Below are 16050 nucleotides of genomic sequence, written 5' to 3'. Positions count from 1 at the left end.
TTAGTGCAGATCTTCATCACATCGCACCTGGACTATTACAAATAGTCTGTAAGTTGACTTCCCTTCCACAAGTCTCTACTCCAGTCCATCTTCCACCAAGCTGTCAAAGCTATCTTCCTAATAATCGGTAGATCTGAGTACATCATTCCTCGACAAACTTCAGTGGCTCTCTATTGCCTCCATGATCCAATAAGAAATCACTTAAAAGTTATTCATAATTTTTCCCCATCTCCTACTCTTCCAGTCTTCTTACATCTTCAACGCTACACCTTCTCCCATACTCTGCAAGCCAGTGACACTAACCTTCATATTCCTTACACAACCTACTCCATCTTCTCCCTAATCTGGGCATTTTCACTGGTTTTCTTCCACTCCTAAAGTGCTCACCCTTCTCATCTCTGCCTCCTGACTTGCTTCAAGTCCTAGCTAAAATCCTACCTTATAAGAAGCCTTTCCCAATACCCTTTCATTCTAGTGTCTCCTCTCTGGATATTATTTCCAATTTATCCTGTTTATAGTTTGTTTGAACATAATTATTTGCATATTGTCTCCAATTAGACTGTAAGCTCTTTGAAAACAGAAACTGCCTTTCACCTCTCTTTTTATCCCCAATTCTTAGTAAGGTTCTTGGTTTATAGTAGTTGCCTAACATATATTTATTGACTAACCAGCAACTAAGACATATAAAACTAAAACAAATTCTCCAGTAGATAAGTAGTCAGAGGATCTGAAAAAACAGTTCTCAAAAGAAATGCAAACTACTGACCACTAAATGAAAGAATGCTACAAATCACTAATAAGGGAAATACCAATCAGAATATCCCCTAGGTTCTGGCTCACACACAGCACATTATTATATATGTCAGAAGAATAACCACTGTTGAATGGGTGATAGAAATATGGGCACATTAAAGCACTGTTGGTAGAGCTCGGTATACAGTGGTACAACCATTCTTCAAAGTAATCTGGAATTATTCCAAGGAAGTGACTGAAAGGTCAATACCCTTTGACCCAGAAATTTCACTGTTGGGCATATACTTTTAAGACACGTGTCACTTATGACAAGCTATTTATAGCAGCACGTTCTATAGTAAAAAGAACTAGAAACAAAGTAGATGCCTATCGACTTGGTAATGGCATATTATGGTATATAAATGTAATGCAATATGACAACATTATTAAAAAGTTAAGATGATGAATAAGGAGAAACAGTGGTGAGCTCAAGCCAGTTCATACTGGCTTGTGAGAGCTGATCATTAAATTTTTACTATGAACATTTTGCTCCTCATAAATCAACAAATGCTGCAAATTAGGGCTTAATTTATTGTTTTTTGGTCATCTAGACTTAAGAAAGTGATGGAGATAAATGCTAATCATGCAGATACAACTTTAAAATCAGTAGTGCCTACTTTTTTTCCGGAGAGCCAGTTAAACATTTTCCAGCATACTCCTGCTGAGAAACCTGGGAAGATTTATATGAAATGAAGTAGTCAGAACCTGGAAATCAGTATACATAACAACTATAGCAATGTAATAGAGAGAACAACAATGAAAAGGCTGAACGCGAACGCTGTGAAGCTATTTCCAAACTTGGCCAAGAAGAAAAGACAGAAAAAATACTCACTTTCTTTTCTTTTCAGCTGGGAACAGTAAGTGTGGAACACTGCAGAAAGTCAAGATATTTTTGGCGTGTGTTAGTTTTGCTGAATTCTTGTTTCTTTTTAAATTTGTTTTAAAGGATGGCTTTCTGGGAGAAGAATGCGCGCTTTCATAAATTTAAGTGATATGAAACAAACAAAAAACATAAATAAAAATTTTAAAATAGAGTAAGAAGGAAAACCAGAAGTGATTATCCAGTTAAGGAGGGATTTATTCAGTTGTGTCAAAACTGATTAGAGTTAGAGGAACACTGGGGAAAAAAAGTCATTGGATAAAGTAATTAGTAATCCTTTTTGAAGTTTTAGGAGCATATAGAGTTAAGATTTTTCAAGATCTAAGCAAGTTGAAGGCATTAGCATAACCCATCTAGCCCATATTAAATATTAAATAAATATTCCCACATCATGGGATCACACAAACTGACCCTTTGTGGGCCTACTTATTCACCTATGAAGGAAATAAACTCAATAATCTCTCAAGTCTCTTATAGCTCTGAGAGTGAAAAGACAATCTAGTTAGTGAAGAGTCTGAACTATAAGGTGACAGGATTTAGGCCTGGCTCATCAGGTCTAATCTTATTAAACAAGTCATGATACATGCACAAGTCTTCAGTAGTAAGTGACCATCGCTACTCCTGACTTGCTTCAAGTTCTAGCTAAAATCCTAACTTATAAGAAGCCTTTCCCAATACCCTTTCATTCTAGTGTCTCCTCTCTGGATATTATTTCCAATTTATCCTGTTTATAGTTTGTTTGAACATAATTATTTGCATATTGTCTCCAATTAGACTGCTGTTTCCAGTTCAGAGGTCTATACACAACATTTGTAGATCTGACCAAGGTCTTTGATACTGTTAGTTGTGAGGGCTTATGGAAAACTGTCAAAATTTGGTTGCTCGAGAAGTTCATCAGCCATTGCCCATCAATTTCTTGCTTGCCCAGGTTCTAGATAATGGACAAAGCTCTTGTGCTTTCCCAGTCACCAATGGAGTGAAACAGGGCTGTGTGTTTGCTCCCATGCTTTTTAGTATGATGTGTTCAGCCATGTTGTCAAATACTTTCAATGAGTGAAAGAATTCAAGAGAAGAGGACAACGTAGAGTTGAAGTGGTTCACCAAGAGGTCAAAATGGACAAGGGAGGACAGTGTAACCAGTGCAGAAGTGATAGTCTGGGAAAGAACTAAGAGGTCAAGGAATTGAGAGTCATGGTGGAAGAAGAAAAGCGTCAGGTACTGATTAGGTTGAGGGAGAGGTAGAAAGGCAATAAAAAGATTATGATTTGATAAGGGAATTCCAGAGTTCATGACCATGGAGGTGTGGTGCATTTGTGGGTTATGGCAAGTTCAAAGGAATAACCATGTGCATGGGGGGAGTTGTCTAAGGTGGGGTAGAGAAGTAGGCCATGAGAAATGAGTTAACTGAGGTTTTTAATTGTGTATCAGTAGGTATGCTGGTCTCCTAATATGAGCACAGGAGTTGGAGAGGAGAAAGAAACCAAGATCCAGGCACGGAACTCACTGAGAAAGGAAGGGTAGTCAGTGTCCTGGAGGTCAGTAGACAGTATTCACCAGAATCTTGATTAGGTGATGAATATGGATTGAATGAACCTTAAGGAAGATTACTGAGTGATGGTGTAAGGAATGCCTCTAAGTGACAAGGGGGAACAAGGAGAGTCCCAACTCCCATTTGATTACTGGTGAGTTGGGAGATGTCTATGGAAATTCAATTAGTGCTGGAAAAGATGGGCAAAGAAAGTTACGTAACCAGGAGGGTGCAAAATCTCAGTGAGTACAAGTTAGAAGGACCAAGAAAAAAGAAAGCTCAAGATAAAAACTAAAATTTATTAAGAACCCATGTGCCAGAGAAATCTGCTAAGGTATTAAGGTTATGAGAGGAAAAGACCATCAGATTTAGCAACTGAGGTCACGGGTAAACTTGAAAAGGACAGTTTCACTGTAATGGCGAAGTAAGGAGCAACACCAGAAGGACTTGAGGAAAGACAGATGAGGAAATAAGAGGCAAAAGAGGGAGACAGTGCTCTCTAGGATGCAGTTTTGAAAGGGAAGAGAATTATGACTTTAGTATACAGCAGGTCAAATCAAAGTTTAAAGATGAGTAGGGCAAAGTGAAAGAGCAAGAAGATAAACAGAGGTTGGAAATAAGAAAATGACATAAGGGGCAAGTTATTAGGCAGGTTAGAACTTAGTGTAAGGAAAAACTTCAGCAGAATGAATATTTGCGGGATGATTTTGTTGACCAAATTGCTTGAGATCCTTTAAAATTCAGCTCCTATATTGGTTGAAACATATGTTACAAACAGTTTAGTAGTAACTCAAAATTTGATCCCTAAGACTTAAAGTGCCTTAAACACACCTATTTGCCCAAAGGGGCACTTTTTGTGTCCCCTACTCATCCTGCCCTAACCTCTGTGCTGATCTTCAATCTTACATCTCAGACTGACTAATGGACATCTCAACATATCCAAAGTGAACTCATTCTTTCTCCCCAATCTTCCCCTCTTCCTAACTTCTCTATTACTGTTGATTGTACCACCATCCTCCTAGTCATCCAGATTTACAACCTAGGTGTCATGTTTGACTCCTCACTCTCACCCGACATATATCCAATTTGTTGCCAGAGCCTAGCAATTTTACTTTTGTACCATCTTTCACATGTGCCCCCTTTTCTCCTTTCATACTGCTACCACCCTGGTATAGACCTCAGCCTAAACTAGTGTAAAAGTCTGCTGATAGGTCTGTCTGCCTTAAGTGTTTCCATTCCAATACATCCTACACTCAGCTATCAGAGTGATCTTCCTAAGGTGCAAGTCTGACAATATCACTCTCCCTGCTCACCAAGCTCCTATGTCTTCCTATCACTTCCAGAATCAAATATAAATCCTGTTTGATACTCAAAGACTTTCAAAACATGCCTCCTTCCTCCTCCACTCACCTTTTTACACCATAGGCTTCCTCCCTTCCATATGCTCTACAGTTCAGCGGCACTAATCTCCTGGCTATTCCCCACACAAGATACTCCAACTATGGGCATTTTCATTGACTGTCCTTTATTCCTGGAACTCCCTTCCTCCTCATCTCCACTTCCTGGCTTCCTTTAAATCCCAGCTAAAATTATACCTTCTATAGAAAGCCTTTCCTGATTCTCCTTAATTTTAGTGCCTCCCTCTGTTTATTATCCTGTCTATAGCGTGTTCGTACTTAGTAGTTTACACATCTCCGCATTAGACTGTAAGCTCCTTGTGAGCAGGCACTATCTTTTGCCTTTCTTTGTATCCCAGCACTTCAGTACACAGACCTCATCATTCAGCTGAGTGCCTGCTCTCTCCAAGCTTACTAATGACTGTCAAAACCAAGAACTTTCAGTTCTCATCCTTCTTGATTTCTCTACAGCGTTTTATGCTTTTGACCACTCTCCCTTCCTGAATAGCCTATTCTCTCTGGATTTTAATGACTGCTTTCTTTTGGCTCACCTACCATCTGGCTCAAACCCTCTTTACTACTTTACTCTTCACTACATCACTACTGTCCTTGCCCTTACCTTCAGGTATAACTCTAAGAATCTCTCCAGGACCTACATCTGTTGTCTTTACACCCTCATTTGGTGATCTCATAAATTCCCAGAGCTTCAGTTATCTCAGATGACTCCTGGATCTATGCATCCAATCAATCTCTACCTTGAGCTTCAGTACCATATTGGTAGCTTCATGTCCCTTCAACATCTCCAACTCATCATGTCCTAACTTTCCTATTTCTGTTGAGAATACCACCATCCATCCAGTCACCTGCATTAAAAAAGATGGTTACCTTCAGCTCTTCCTTCTCCTTCCCCATTCACTTGACAATTTTTAACATTCTACCTCAATATCTCAACAACTGTTTCCTTCTTTTCATACCATAACCATTCTACTTAAGGCCCTCATTACATCTCACCTAGACTATTTTAACAGCCTCCAAATCAGCCTATTTCTTCCTAGTCCAATCCATCCTCCACAGATCTGGCAAAGAAATATACTCCTAAAGTATGAACCTGACCATGTCACTCAAAAGCATTCAATAAGCCATTTTATTATTGCCTCCAAGGGAGTGGGAAACACATATACATATATCTACATATCTACATATATCTACATATCTACATATATATGAGAGAAATACACAGTCATTCACCCATTTCTATTTGGCATTTAAGGCCCTTCAGCATCTGGATCCAGCCTATCTTCCAGATTCGTTACATAGTTTCCCTTCATGAACCTCAGTATAGTGAAAACGGACCCACAGCACAATGTTCTATCTCCCTTCTCCAAGACTGCAGATTTTCTGAAATCCCTGGAAAGCACTTCCTCACCTGCAGTTCACTACACCCCAATTCCCTTCAATGCTCAATGCATGTGCCACTCCTACATAACGCCTATCCTAAGCCCTCTAGATGCTAGTGCCCTTTCTGAAAACCACTATATAGACTTGGTTACACAAAGAACAAGTTGGTTCCTCATAGAACTAAACTCCTTAAGGGCAGAACTGTTTCATTTTTGTCTTTACAGTCCCAAGACTTAGCACGATTGTCTGGAACGTAGTAGGTACTTAATTACAGATTAACAGTACAATCCTTATCTGTATATAGGAAAATTGGCTTCTGGCTGTCTTCTCACCACTGGAATTTAAGCTCACTTTCTAGGGAACATGGTGTAAAACAGCAAATAGCTTTGAAATCAACTAAATATGATTAAATAATCTGATCCAGATTTGGTGGACAGGGATTTTTGACCTAGAGTTTCTACTTATATCTGTTACCAGCACAGAATTTTAACAAGAAAAATAACTGTCCCTTCTATTCTCCTTTCACCTTGAGATTTTGTTGCTCCTAGTGCTCCTCTCTGTCGTCCACGCCCAACAAGTTCACCTTCAGTGGTTGGCTGCTGAGGTCTCGGCTTCAAATATCCAGGTTGCTGACTCTGAGAGGTGTTTTTTGTTTTGTTTTGTTTTTTTGTTAAAGGGAAAAGGAGCAATTAAAAGCATAACTTACACATACAAGTAGAGGACAGAAGTGTACAATTAAGTACTACAATTTATTTTAAATAAGTCTTTCAAGTTCATCTTTTATCTTCTCAATAAGCAAATATCCTATTTCCACTAAAAAGGGTGATTCCCAAAAGAAAAGTCATTACACTGGTCCAAAGTTATAAAAAGCATTTTAAAACTACTTTTGGATTTCATGACAAATTGATTTCGGGGAAGCGAACAGGGGAAAAGAATTTCCCAGAAGGTTACAAAGTCCTCATGGATAGATGACATTTAGATTCTCAGTGCTTTATTTACATACACTCATATGCACCTCATCTTATCTACCTATATCCTGTAAGGTAGCTACTACAGGTATTGCCCTTTTTATTTTGCAGTTTGCAGATGAGGAACTAGAGGTCAAGGTCTTTGCCCACTATCCCAAAGTCAGTATCAAAATCTGATCTCTTTTGGTTCCAAGTCCAAGGCTATTTCCACTCCTTCAGTCCTCAATATTAGATATGATAGGATGAGCTATAATTATGATAAGACCTTAATCTTTTTTACCATCTGCATGTGCCTCCTTCATATAACAGAGTTTTCAGTCATTTTCAACACACTAATTCACTGATTAGTATTGGATTAACACGTCCTTCAATAATGAGGTTAGTATGTTCCCTCAGTAATTAAAAACACACTTACTGTAACAGGTCCCACAATTTGTGATGTCTCCTGACCTCGAGCCCTTCCTCTTGCTCTGGCCCGAGCACGTCCACTCATTTTTTCTGAAAATGTGTGAATCTGAAATGTGCAATATGTTCTAAGTACACTAATCAATTTGAAGGTCAATTCCTTGACTTTCAATTAAGTTCTCTCTGTATTTGAAAACTTTTGTCAAAATAAAGTCCCCCAAAATTAAAAATTCTAAACGCAAAAAATAAAGTAGGTTGGTTTAAATGCTCTAAATTTTTCCTGAGTAACCAAGCATGAAAATATACATTGGAAAACCTGCCCCAAGAACATAAAATGTTTTTCAAACTAAATTTACAACGATTCTTTGCTATAACTGATTTAGTTTTTTCAAGCAGAATTCTGCCCTTGTCATTTACTTCAACATATTAACATTTCTCTTTACTTAAACTAAAATTTCATTATCAATACACATTTTTCCATGTTTTCAACTATTCCTCCACTGAGTTGAAGGAAAGCTGTGCTTTAGAGTTTACCCTGCCAATGTCACAAAAATGACTAGTCTCGAAGGTAAATGTATACAAAGGCTTAATTTTACCCTGAGGCTTGGCTTATAGGTGATTTGTGGGATAAGGGAGATGAGAAGTCAGTTTATTAAAGAGGAAGAGAGAAAGGAAGGCCTCAGTGCTTGCATTTAAGCTGTCTTTTTTGACCTGAAGTACTACATTATGCTTCGTGTGATAAAAGTTAGGGGAATTTTCCTGGGCTATTTACCAGAAGTCCATGTGTATTCTGGAAGAAAAAAAAGGCATGTGAACTTTAAAAAGCGATTTACATATTGGTTACAATAATTTCCAGTTCCTAAGTTAAGTTCGTTCCTGTGTCGTCAATCCAAGGTTGTCTTAAAATAGTGTTACATTTAATAACATTGTCTTATTGGGCAAATCACGTCAAATCATTAGAAAACAAAATGGTACAGAAGTCACTGCATGTTCTCCACTTTATTGTTGGACCAAGTGTAAACTGAACATTTTAAAAAGTGTAATTTACTCAAGTCAAGGAGGGTTTGGCAGGTCTGGTTTAGAGAGGAGGTTGGAACACGAATAACAAACACTTCATCTGTTTAGCCAGGCGGGGAAAGATCACCCTCCCTAATGTCTGCTGAAAAGAAATCAGCTGTGCTAATAGAAACCCTTCTTTAGCACCTCCTGGAGAGAGTACTTGGAGACCGGAATTCAGGCGGGGAGAAAACTTAACTCAAAGATCTTTGGTGAAGCAAAGATGCCCAGCCCCTTATATAAATCAAGAGCAACGATAACCTTCTGTTTCAGTGAGGCAGCCTTCCTTTTCCATGGCTGCGAAGAGATGTCTACCCCTAAGTTGCTTCGCAATTACGACTCAAAGCTCGAGACCTTCTCAAATGGCTCTATTACAAGACTGTGGGGACGACCCAGCCTCCTCAGGACCTCCTCCTCCAAGTAGCCCCGTTACTGGGGCATTATCATAGGTGGCAAACCATTCTCACCAGCAGAAGTCCCTCTGCGCAACACTCCTTAATCGCCTTCCACGGTGTACTCCACCTGACCCCCAACACCCACCCGGTGCTGGAGCAACAACGGCTGACTCCCCCCCGAGCCCCAACGGTTATAGTTTATAGCCGCTGGCCAGCGGTCAGCGCGATCCCTCCGCAGCCAGTTTCCAGCCTCCCACTTCCCAGGACTCAATGGGCTACTTCCCCAGTCTTCGCTTGGCAAAATCTCCCTAGTGACCCCTACATTGTAAGCTAGTCCTGGGACTCCAGAACTTAACCTACTGGGCAGACAGAGGAAGGGAGGACATGGATCTCCTTTTCTGGGCGGAGGGGTCAGAAACTCTAAGTTAATTAAGACGTGGCATTAAAAGCACGTGGCGAAAGCCCGAGGCCGTCGCCCAGCCCCGCCCACGGTCCCCGCGGACACTTTGGCCCCATTGGCTACCCAGGGATGTATGCAAGGTCCGCGAGCATCCTTTAGAGCCGGGGTGGAGCGCGGGCCAAGCCCAGGAATAATGTGACCAAGGGCTCTACTTTGGTCTGGGCAAAGCTGGGCTATTCGGTAAATTGTGAGTTGCAAGGGAGCTCACCTCATCTCGGTAAGAGTAAGTAGTGGACGACCTTTGCCAATGACTGGACTGGTGTGACCCGATCAATTGGAGACCCGAAAATCCCTTCGAGTCAGGGTTGTCCATGGCCAGGCGGGAGTTAAAAGGCTCTCGAGGGTGCAGACACTGAGGAGGCTCGCAGGTCTCGCTAGGAACCCCCGGCAGCGTCTGATCAGGACTATGCATGTTCTGGAGACGTAGGAAAAACTTGCTAGTTTTCCCCGAACCTCACGGGATGTCTGTCCTTCACGGGGCACGTAGTGGGGAGGGGCAGGAAGAACTCGTTCTCCCCAGGTTTGAGAGGTTTTCTGATGAAGCCCCAGGCGTCTGACTGGAGGTCAGCCTAGTGGACTACCTGCCCACTTTTTTTTACAAGGGAACACGTGCACCTGGGAAATTGACTGCAATTGCTCTTGAGCTCCTTGGGGGAAATTGACTAGCTACTTTCTAAGGTTCCTTCCAGACCTAAATCCTATCACTAAGAGGTATCTACTAATATTAATGATACATACAAAGCCCAACAATTCTTTTCTACGCCTTCACTCACCCCTTTTCTCCAGGGCTGTGGGCTGAGTGTAGAATAAGGCTTCATTCTTCAGGGTTGTTCCTAAGGGCTTGTCGCTTCGTAAAGCTTCATTAGTAGTGTTTGAATTTGCAAGTTCCCTGGAAGCTGAGAGCAGATGTATTGAGTGAACCCTGAAAATTCATAGGTTAGTGTAGAAAAGTGTTGTTTCCAAAAGGAAGAATATTTATGCATTACCTTGCAGTGACCTGTAACAGAAGAATTGTTCAGCTGTGGGTTGGGGAAAATCCAGCCTTTCCTAATTCTCTCTTCTCTCTGTTCAGTGGGGTAAATGGTGTGGAAGTAGTAACAGGCATGGTAGAAAAAGTTGTGCGCCTAACAAGCGGTGTGGCTTTTTCTTTGTTCTGTCCCGCTCTTCATAACACCTTTTGGTATTTTCTTGGCAAAGATACTGGAATGGCTTGCCATTTCTTTCTTTAGCTCGTTTTGCATATGAGGAAATTGAGGTAAATAGGTTTTAAGTGGCTTGCCCACACAATTAGGAAGCCTCTGAGGCCAGATTTTTAACTCCAGAACCAGGGCTCTCTCAACTGCCCCACCTAGCTTCCTCCTTCTACTTGGGTAGAATGAAGTGGAAAGAAAGATGAAAGGATAGGAGATTATCATCTGAGAAAAGAATTTATTACACAGTATAATTAAAAGTAAACTGAAGAGATAAGCTAGATTTATCTCTAAGGTTTCTTTGAGCTCTAGACCCTGGGCCTTACTAAGTCCTGAGCACTGACTGTGTTACTGCTATGGGAATCCAAAGGAAGATTTAAGTAGCTTCTGTATATTAGCAAAGAAAAGTACAATGTGCAATACTTGTCCAGATAACTGGATTTTTCCGAGAGCGATAGTTTTGTTTCTTAGCAAGAAAGAGTATCTTTTTTTGTTGGTAAACTCCCCCATCCCCTTCTAGAGTATTCTTTGAGATCAGAAAGATGTTCAGGGATATTGCCAACAGATGGAGCAAGGAAACCAGAAATAAAGTTGTACTATTTAATCTCATGGACTAAAAAATTCCACAAATAAAGTTGAGGGCAAGCATTGCCGATTTTATGTCTCTGTGTTGATAGTTCCTTTTACTGTGTGATTTTTTTCCAAAAAAATTAACATATTTTTCGTTGTTTTCAGGATCCAATTTCTTTTTTTCTCTTTTCAAAAAAACTTATTTATTTTTAGTCTTCAACATTCAGTTCCACTAGCTTTTGAGTTTTAAATTTTCTCCACCTCCCTTTCCTCCCGCCTTCCCCAAGATGATGTACAATCTGGTATAGGCTCTACATATACATTCATATTAAAAGTATTTTCACATTAGTCATGTTGTAAAGAAGAATTAGAACCAATGGGATGAACCGTGAAAAAAAAGAAGCAAAACAAAAGAGCAAAAGAAAAGGAGAGCAAATATGATGCTTTGATCTGCATTCAGAATCCAAATTTCTTTCTCTGGATGTGGACGGCATTTTACATGAAGAGCCTCTTGCGTTGCTGAGAAGAGCTAAGTTATTCATAGCTGATCTTTGCATACTGTAGCTGTAACTGTGTACAATGTTCTCCTGATTCTGCTCACCTCACTCAGCATCAGTTCATATATATGTCTTTTCAGATTTTTCTGAAGTCCACCTGCTCATCATTTCTTATAGCACAATAGTATTCCATTACATCCATGTATCACAACTTGTTCAGCCATTCTGCAATTGATGAACATCTCCCTCAATTTCCAGTTCTTTGCCACTCCATAAAGAATTGCTGTAAATATTTTTACATATGTGGATCCTTTCCCCATTTTTATGATCTTTTGTGATTTTTAAAGGTATTTACATGAATGCAGAATCTGATTTTGATGGAGACACTTATTAGTATTACTAATGATCTGTGATCTCAATCAGAAATATTTCTGTTGTAAGTAAAAATACCTGTTAATACTTTGTGTTCGTGTATCTCTTTAATGTTTGTGTGGATTATTTCTCCTTACCTGATTTGATTTAATTCGATGGTTATAGAAACTGATGCAAGTAAAAATTATTTATAATACAAATGCCTCAAAATTTAAAAGTAAAAGATAAAGGAGAGATATTCTGATTTTTTTAAAGTTCCTGTATTGATGACCCCATTGAAACCCTAATTCTAATTGACTAATTAAATTCCTTTCATTCAAAATCTCAAAGACACCTGCATCTATTATCTCCTTATATACTGGAACACACAGCTACAGTGAACTTGTTGGCTGAATTATGATAAAAGAAGAGAAAATCAGGAAGATTAGTATGAAGATACTGAATTTAACATTTTAACAATAGTTCCTTTTTTTCCCCTAGGATTCATCTTGTAATAATTACTCAATAGAGTCATCTAAGAGGATCACTCAGCATCAGTTTCTGGTTCACAATTGGAACTTACATATTTGTTGAATTGATCTAGAAGCAGATGGTATAATGGAAAGAGTGTTGGGAACCTGGGTTCAAGTCCTGCCTGTGTCTGACTATGACTATTATTATTGGAGCTACCTGGTTTTGCAGACCAGTGCTTTTCCCTTCAGCCCCAATCCTGTCCTAATCTTTCTGCTCCCTAGATGCCAAGAGGCACAACAGGATTCTACAGGAACAGGCATCAGAGACCCCAATCCCAATTGCCACTGAGCCCTGGATGCTAAATCCCATCCCTACCCCTCTCTGAGTTGACTACCCTACTCCTACCCTCAAAATCACTGCTAATTTCCCAACTGTCATTAGTCAAGGACCCTGGCCATTATTCCTACCCTGTCATTACTCCCAAAGGTCAACTCTACTTTGCCCTCCAGACTCCTGAGCCTTTGCATCAACTGCAACTGACCTCTATGTACCTTGAGAGCAGGTACTATTTTATGGGTTTTTTTAGTCACTTTCAGTTGATGTATTTTGTTTTTATATTACATACATTTACAGATTACTGTCACTCTGTGAAAGGTCTCTTGTAACAAAGTAAAAGCTAAGTAAAACTAATACAGTTACCTTATCTGAAAGTGCATGCAACATTTCACATCTGTAGCATCCACTACTTCTCTACTTGAAAAAGAATTAACTCCTCTTTTCTCTTCCTCTCAACCCTCCCCATTGAAAAAGAAAATAAAAGAAAAAAACAAATTTCTTTGAATAAATATGCGTAGTCAAGCAAAGAAAATTTCCACAATGGCTGTATACAAAAATATGTGTCTTATTCTACAGCCCAAATCCATCAGCTCTCTTTAATGAACAGCATGTTTCCTCTTTAGACCTCTGGAATCATAACTGGTCAATGTATTGATCAAAGTTCTTACAGCTTTCAAAGTTGTTTTTACAGTGTTGTAAAATTATATAAATTGTTCCCTTGGTTCTACTCATTTCATTCTTCATTATTTTATAAAAGTCCTCCAAATTATTCATTCTTATAGTATTGATATTGTAGTTTGAATTGTTTTTCTAGTCCTGCTCATCTTACTCTGCAGCAATTCATGTCTTTCTATTTTTTTAAATCATCTGCTTCCTCATTTCATACCATAACTTATTCAGCCTTTCCTCAATTATTAGACATCCTCTTAAAATCCAGGTTTTTTTTGCCACCACTAAAAAAGCTACTATAAATATTTTTGTACATAAAGGACCTTTTATTCTTTGTTTTCTTTTGAATATAATCTTAGCAGTGATATAGCACTACTTAGTAAATTTTCTATCTGTATCCCAGTGCTTGGCACAGAATAAGTTCTTACTACATATTTTTCCATTCCATTCCAAGCCATACTTTTCCAAGCCAATTAATAATTCTTTCATCTCAGAACAGTTTTATCATGGAATGGGGATATCCAAACTAAGTAGAGAGAAAACATGGGTTTGGATCCTCAGATATTACAACTAGGACTCAGTTCCCTTGGACTTATTTATATGTCATTGAAAGGATAAGTAAATGTAATGTATTCTTTCTACAAGTACTAAGTAACAGAAGCTTTCGCTGGCAAAGACTACTTAAAATCATATAGTATCAAAGCTGGAGGGAATCTTATAAAAATGAACTTGACCAGCCTTGGCAACAGATTGGATGGGGGAGAGTGGAATGAGAAGTTGAGGATGAACTGGAAGGGTGATAGTGTCCAGCCATTTTCTCTTACCCCCAGTCATTATTGGAATCCTACACCACTAGCCACCTGCTAACCACAGGTTTCCTAGAAGGCTCTGTCTGGTCCCTCTTTTTCCTCTCTTCTACTTCACTTGATCATCTCATTCGCTTCCATGGATCTAATTATCTTCTCCATGCTGATGATTTTCAAACCTCCCTATCGATCCCTAACCTCTCTGCTAAACTCCAGTCTTACATCTCCAGCTACCTTTCAAACATCTTGAATTTGATGTCCATTAGACATCTTAAACTCAACATGTCCCAAACTGAATTCATTATCTTTACTTATAAACCCTTCCCCCTTTCAAAATTTCCAATAACTATTAAGGGCATTATCATCCTTCCATTATCACCCAGGCTCCCAACCTAGGTGTCATCCTTAATTCCTCATTCTTTCTCCTCCCTCCCACATCCAATCTGTTGCCAAGGCTTGTCAATTTCATCTTGGCAACATTTCTCAAATACTCCCACTGCTCTAATGCTGCTACCACCTCACATCTTCAAGTGGTTTGACCTGCCACAAGTCTCTATGGACTCTCATTCGCCCTCCATTCAGCCCCCCAAATATTGCTCCTAAAGTGCAGTTCTGACCATGTCATCCCTCAGTACACTCCTATGACTCCCTCTCATCTCTAGGGTCAAAAACAAAATCTTTGACATTCAAAACTCTTCATAACCTACTACTTTCCTTACCACCTTTCCATTCTTGCTACACCTTATATTCCTCTCTTCTCTCCCTGCCCGCCTCCAGCCAATACTCTTCTGTCCAGTGACACTGGCCACCTTGCTGTTGCATATCTCAGTTCTGGGCATTTTTCCTGGCTCTCCCCAGTTCCTGGAATGTTCTTCCTCCTCATCACTACATCCAGGCTTCCTTGACTTCCTTCAGGTTCTAACTAAAACCTACATGTCATGTCCTGTCCTCTCCCAAAGCCCTGAACCTACTGCACTCTGAAGCTGGGACTTCAGTGGGCCCCTGCCTAAGGGCTCCTCTGGACCCTCCTAGCTTTAGAATGATTATCAATAGCAACTGGTGCTGTTTCCCACCCAGCCTGATGTCTTTCTTTTTCTCTACCTCATTAAAGGGGCCTTGCCCTGGCTACTTCTTAAACAGGCCTATTCAATAAATGGGCGTTGCCTCACCCTGAGTACCTGCAAAGACCTTGGCCTAAAGGGCCCAAGGTCTTCCAGTGCACCCTGGGTCATCTCCAGTCTTCCTGAGGAATATCAGGTCACTGGATTCTGATGGCTCTGGAGGAGAAGTGAGGCTGGTGACCTGCACAGCCCCCCTCACTAAAGTCAAGTGCAAGTCATGTCATCATTTCTCTGATGGCATGGTCTTCTTCGGCAAGGAAGGACAAACACAAACAAACAAAACCTGCGTGAAACCCTTCCAAACACCTTTTAACTCTAGCACCTCCCCTCTGCAAATTATTTCCAATTTATGCTGTATGGAACTACTCTGTATATATTTACTTATTGACTCCTGCATTAGATTGTGAACTCCTTGAAGACAAGGACTGTCTTTTGCCTCTTTTTGCATCCGTAGTGCTTAGGGTAGTGTCTGGGACATAGAAGGTGCTTCATAAGTGTTAATTGACTGACTGACAAATGGCATGAATGAAATGACTTGCCTAAAGCCATACACTGGCAGAGCTGGGTTTAGAACTTCCTAACTTCCAGAGCACACTCCACTTACCATGTGGCTTTATAAAAATCATCCTCAAAACATGAGTGCCACAATCTTGGGAAATGTTGGTTGTATGCTATGAAAGACAATCTTAAACTGTTAGGCACATAGGAGATTTGAATAAGTAGTTACTGTGTGGTATGTGAAAGAGCAGGGGATACT

The 16050-nt window shown here is 39.9% G+C and overlaps 1 protein-coding gene across 2 annotated transcripts in view; it reads right to left on the bottom strand.

The window, feature by feature from the left end:
- The window catches only part of LOC140499390 (piwi-like protein 1), a 48216-nt gene extending 38371 nt beyond the window's left edge, over nt 1–9845 (bottom strand). The window contains exons 1-3 of one of the 2 annotated variants that reach the window (XM_072600733.1): nt 9488–9845; nt 7379–7477; nt 6522–6630 (exon numbers count right to left, since the gene is read on the bottom strand). In XM_072600733.1, coding sequence (XP_072456834.1) covers nt 6522–6630; nt 7379–7477; nt 9488–9691 — 412 coding nt within the window. In that variant the 5' untranslated portion in view covers nt 9692–9845. Of the gene's footprint in view, nt 1–6521; nt 6631–7378; nt 7478–8891; nt 9014–9487 lie in introns of those variants that run through there. The other variant, XM_072600734.1, reaches the window with a different exon arrangement.
- Between the last annotated feature and the right edge of the window lie 6205 nt (nt 9846–16050).

This window comes from Notamacropus eugenii, chromosome 4 (genome assembly GCF_028372415.1).
Source record: "Notamacropus eugenii isolate mMacEug1 chromosome 4, mMacEug1.pri_v2, whole genome shotgun sequence".
NCBI lineage: Eukaryota > Metazoa > Chordata > Mammalia > Diprotodontia > Macropodidae > Notamacropus > Notamacropus eugenii.
The sequence above is the reverse complement of the archived record's forward strand: the minus strand, read 5'-3'. Positions and strand labels throughout refer to the sequence as shown.